This window comes from Aplysia californica, unplaced genomic scaffold, assembly GCF_000002075.1.
Source record: "Aplysia californica isolate F4 #8 unplaced genomic scaffold, AplCal3.0 scaffold00005, whole genome shotgun sequence".
Taxonomy (NCBI): domain Eukaryota; kingdom Metazoa; phylum Mollusca; class Gastropoda; order Aplysiida; family Aplysiidae; genus Aplysia; species Aplysia californica.
In genome coordinates, this window is record NW_004797275.1 from 450,564 (window position 1) to 456,372 (window position 5,809).

The window sequence follows — 5,809 nt, forward strand, 5'->3', positions numbered from 1 at the left end:
AAAGTGGAAATGAAAGCAGACAACAGAACATTGCTAGAGAGCAGGAAAGGAGGTGAAAGGAGACAATTTTAGAGAAGAAAATTTTTCGGTCGCTACCCACATTCGAACCCAGGACTTTTTAATGAGAGGCCAACACCTTAACCTCTAGGCCACGAGAGCCCCCGTTAAGAGTTTTACGACACTTTGGACACAAATAGGTCGTGTAAATGCAGAAGAATTAAAAATGCTACTAGACTTATGTTCAGTTTTACTCCGAGTTTTCCAGAACATGCAACAGAAATAGGTTGTACTGGTGCTGAAGATTAGAGGTGCTTCTAGAGTTTCATTTCGTTTTAGCAAGAGTTTTAATTTTATGGCACTTGCAACACAAATTGGTCATAAAAGATCCAAATATTAGAATATTATTAGAGAATAGTATACAAAGAAAAGGACAAGGAAGATAGATGTTTGACAGGAAAGAAGGTGCAAACCAAACCAAAGCACCTGCCAACCACCCTCATAGGGTCATTAATTGTAAGTGTTTTATACCCTCAAAAACGCAATTTAGATTATCATTCAGTTTGGGGGGATGCTGCTGTTACCTGCCTATCCTGACCAAAGTGGATTGAGTGGGGCACAAAATCGTAGTTGACAGACAGAGATACATGACAAAAAAACTTCCTAGTTTGTAATCAAACTCTCGTCTTCTGCGTACAACAGTGTAGAACCTGACTGCTACACCACAGGCACAGGTAAACTTAGCTGTGATCATGAGAACTTCTCTTGCTTTCGCACACGTATACATGCAGGCACGCACTCACCCATGCAGGCACGCACACATGCAGGCATGCACGCACACCTGCATGCACACACGCATACATGCAGGCACGCACGAATACATGCAGGCACGCACGCACACATGCACGCACGCGCACATGCATGCACAACTCCACCTCTCACTTCTCTACTTTTTATTCTACAAAAGAGCAACACACCACAATCCCCGCTTAAAAACACCATGTACCCCCTGACAACTTCAACTGCAGAATCCTGATCCCTTCAGTAAGCTAAACTATCACTAAAAACACGTCACTGACACACACACACACACACACACACACACACACACACACACACACACACACACACACACAGCATTCGTCCTTCACCTCGTTGCTGAAAGTGATGAGTGCGACGCGACGGTGCGGGAAAGTCTGCCACATTTCTCCCAGCTGGTGGTCCACGGCAGCCTGCATGGCCTGTAGCCGCGACACGTAGGTCACGTCACGCATGCGTTGTGACGGCAGCCACTGGGCCTCCCTCGTCTCGTTGAATGACTGCAGTCGCTTCAGCTGTGCCGTGCCGCGCAGCTTGACCTTCCCGTTGATCTGTGGTTTGCACGAAGGAAGGAAGGAAGGAAGGAAGGAGGAGGGGAGGGAGGAAGGAAGGAAGGAGGAGGGGAGGAGAAAATAAATTTTTATTTAAAAATAGCTGGGTACCCGTTCGATGAACGGACTTAAATGAATCGATCGTCAAGTCATTGTTGGACCAATCCTCACTCCTTGTGAACAGAAGCCTCACTTGTTTTACAATGGCGTCCAAGAAGACGGACGATCCCAAGATAAGATCTAAACAAAACTAAAGAAAAACTGAAAATTAAACTGCATTGACTTCAGACTCCTTAATATAACTGTGCACCCTTTAAATGATTCTGAACCACCTTTAAACTAATTTTTTCAAATTCAAAAGTGAAGTGGTTCGGAAGTTTTAGGCGACCAAAGTGACGAACTTTCACAAATATACTATATATAAATGAACTATCAATTCCTGATTGTAGTTCCCACACATTCGTATACATTTACTCGCTAACCGAGTCACTCTCTCTGTCTCTCCTTCCCTCTATCCACCTCTCTCTCTCTCTAACATACACACACACACACTCACATGACATATACACAAATACACACACATTCACTCAAACACACAAAAAATAAAGACATTCAAAACTACACAGGTAAATACAGCTGAACCTGTCCAAGACAAACTACCCATTCTCGAGGAGAACAATGGTCTCATCTTACGCAGGGTTGAAGCCCACCTCCTAAATGATCCAAATGTGTCGATGTTTGTTTGTTTGTTTGAATAAAGAGAAACACAAAGACACACTAATGGCCTTTTAGTGTAGAGGAAAGAGTAAGACACAGTCTGTTTGAGACACACTAATGGCCTTTTGGTGTAGAGGAAAGAGTAAGACACAGTCTGTTTGAGAAGGTGTTTTACGGCATTATTGACTCCGATTAAATGTGTCAATAGGGACGTACAAAAAGCACCTACATTTGTTTGTTTTTTGAGTAGGTGTTTTACGGCATTATTGACTCAGATAAAATGTGCCGATAGGGGCATTTAAAAAACACCTACATTCATTTTTTAAAAACCAAAAAAACCAAAACACACTGACCTCTGTGGTGACGCACATACTGCCAGAGGTGTCCACACAGAAAATGACCAGCGACTGGTCCAGGCCAGACATGGAGCTGTGGGACGTGGTCATGGCCGGACGCAGCAAGTAGGTCACATCCTCCACCTTGGGGACTTCCTCTTCCTCTACATCCACAACGTTCGCCTCGTCGCAGAACTCGCACACCCAGGTCTACAGAGAGAAATCATTCCCATCAACTTTCAATTTAGATTTAGTAAAAGTTTTACGGCACTTGCAACACAATAAGGTCAAAGAGGTGCCGAAGAAAAGATGTGCTACAAGAGAGCAACAAACACGAAAAAGGAGGAGAGAGAAGGACGATAATTTTTGATAGGATGGAAGAAGCAAACCATACCAGAGCACCCTTCAACCACCCACATCAATTTTCATGTGTGTGGAAACTTCAGAACTAACAACAACAACAACAAAATTCCTTTCTGTTTTATTTCTGCTCAATGGTTTAACCAAATGTTCGCAGCGTGAGATAGAACAATCACCACTGAAAAAAAAAAAATACCGAAAAGATTGTTAGAGTTAAATAAATCAAAGTCTTTGTGAATCTCCTTACCTAGCTATCTATCAAAGCATCAGCCACTATAATGCCATATAGTAGAGTGTAGAAATCAAACTAAGTCAATAACAATTATATTTGGAATAACCGGAAATTTCAAGCCTTCATTCTGACGATTTGTGGATTCATTTTCAAACAAGTAACAAAAATATTGGTATCTGCACAATAAAATATGTCACAACGTGGTGGAATCAGGCGCTCGTCAATTTTTGGGCATATGGAGTTTAGTTACTCGTAGAATCGTAAAGCTTGTTTGTCTTTCTTTCAGTGGAAAAAAATACCCATTTATCTTGAATAGAACTAAAGATCTTTGCGATTAAAGGAGATGAAAGTAGCCTATTTTCTGAGGTAAAATTTGTGAGAAAATGTCCGCCAAAGTTTGGAAACTTCTGTAGCTTTAGAGTCTTTGAAAATAAAAAATAAACATATTTTGTGCCATTAATCAATGTTTTTCAGTAAAATTCACAAGGAAATGTATCTTTATAAGGACATAAAAGGGGTTGAGCCAAAAAAAACAGAAATTCAACAAAAATTGCTAAACTGGAAGAAAAATGCCTGTTTCTTCGATTTCATTATTTTGATGAGCACCTGATTTTACCACGATTTCTCACAAAAAACATTTAATATAAATGTGACAGAACAGTCTCCTACGCAACAACATTTTGCAACAGAGAAAAACAAACAAACAAACAAACAAAGAGACAAAGAGAGTAGCAATCCTTTATCAAGCAGCACCATCCTCACCTTCTGCTCCTCTCCCTCCACGGTGGTCTTGCTAACGTGTGAGAGAATCGCGCCACACTTCTGACACACCACCGGGTCCCCGGCGTGCATGTTGCCCGGGGACAGAAGCGTGTTAAAGTTTACCGACACCACATTTGTGTCCGCTCGACGGAACCAGCGTTTGCCGCGAGCCTCAGCGGCAGCCCGGGCAGCAGCACCGGCTGGAGCTTGATCTACGGAGAGGAAAGAAATGTTTGTTTGTTTTTAGTTTTTGTAAGTTTTTAATTTAAAAATTTTTTTTTTTTAGTAAAAGTTTTACGGCGCTCGCAACAGCATAAAGTCATATTAGCGCGCTAAAAAAAGTTGGTTCTATTCGCAACAACTCACTGCAGAGCCCAATTCTGGTCAACACCTCTACAAGAATGCTAAAATACTAAAAATTTGATGTAAATAAATTCTTAATTTGAAATAACTTTTTAAATAACATGTAAAATTTTAAAACATGTCATTTACAATTCTTTATAAAAATCAATGTCATTGTTCCATGCCGGGACAGAAATCAGATGACAAATAAAAACAACTCATATATGAAGAAAAACTGTTTCTGTTTGTTCGTTTGTTTGAAATGCAGTGGAGTCCAGAAGTCCAGAGACCTGTTTGGTGTGAAACAAAATATTCAACACTGAAAATAGGATGCCTAAGTAGAGAACCTTGTGCTGAGACAGAGAAGCTCACCTTTAAAAACAGACCATTACGTTAAAATACTTCAGCTCCAGTTCCTAGAGTCACAGCTTGATGAAATACAGGGTGCCCACTACAGGTGGGATCGGCGGGTCAGGTCGATCGCCCGACTCGGTCGCCATGAATACAAACATGTTTGCGATAGCACAGACTCAAAAACAAATGCGTTTGTTTTCAGGCAACTGAGTTGGGCGATTGGCCCGACCCGACCTGCCGTAATGGGCAGCCCGTATAACCCGCCAACGAGAGCCGACTTACCACTAGCAGTACGTTGACGCTTCTCCGCAGACTCACTGGACACAGCCTTAGAGCCACTTTTCCAGTGGTGCGAACTTTTCGTCTTCATTTTCGGTTTCTTCTTCGGGCTCCTAAGGGCTGGAGGAGGTCATAGGAAAAATACACAGCAAATTTCAACAACCAAAAAAAATAATCCAGCAAAAATCAATCACAAGTAAAGCAATCCCAGCTTACAAAAGCTTTTAATAACAGTTAATTAACTTAATGTGGGTGGCTCTACAGTGACTGGAGAGCTTCCATTGCAAATAGCCACCTCCTAAGAATTACATGGGTGTTCTGCCCTGGTCACGCCGGGGTGCACGGAAATGAGCGTGTTGATGAACTTGCCGGCAAAGCAGCACCCAATGGCCTAAACATGCTCGACCCACCAATGGAGATCGCCAGATGCAAGGAGAGCCTTCACAACCAAGAGGAGACAGACTCCCATACACTCAGCGCAATAAAAGAAAAGGGTGTGCGGGGCACAGCGAAAAAAAGTTTGCTCTGAGGAGTGGTCAGGCGTGTCTCAAACCAGCTCCTCATGGAGACAATTAGCAGGAAGACCCTGAGGTGGACGCTCAAAGGGAGAGATGAGCAGCTATGGACATGTGCCGCCTGCTATGATTCTAGCTCTGGATCCAAGATAACTTAGTGATCCTGTAGCATACTCTACGATATCAAATAAGCGTCACCCCCGCTTATTAATTTTCTATTTTTTTGCGCACCCCCCACCGCTCCTTATTCCATACCCCCACTTTATTATTTTCCAGCTTCCTACGACCTACGATCATGTGAAACATTATATCTAGAATCGAGATATCTGAATGAAACTTCTATTATTTTTTGTTGTTGTAAATGGCAAATTACCCTCAGTATTTGAAATCAGTACCAGATTGGCTACCTCTATTTTCTGTGCTTTTTAAAAAACTTTTGTTCTTTGGTTTATATTTTTTAATGAAACTGGTTTGTTCCTAAATGGGAAAAGTTGTCACTGTGACTTACTAAAATCACAAAAATGTCACAATCTCTTGTTCTTTTAT

General features: G+C 41.8%; 1 protein-coding gene across 1 annotated transcript in view; it reads right to left on the reverse strand.

The window, feature by feature from the left end:
• The window catches only part of LOC101858586 (circularly permutated Ras protein 1), a gene marked incomplete at its 3' end in the record, with an annotated part of 17,863 nt that overhangs the window by 6,566 nt on the left and 5,488 nt on the right, over nucleotides 1-5,809 (reverse strand). Inside the window, 4 exon segments of the mRNA XM_005089364.3 lie at nucleotides 1,149-1,367; nucleotides 2,438-2,629; nucleotides 3,774-3,985; nucleotides 4,752-4,868. Coding sequence (XP_005089421.2) covers nucleotides 1,149-1,367; nucleotides 2,438-2,629; nucleotides 3,774-3,985; nucleotides 4,752-4,868 — 740 coding nt within the window.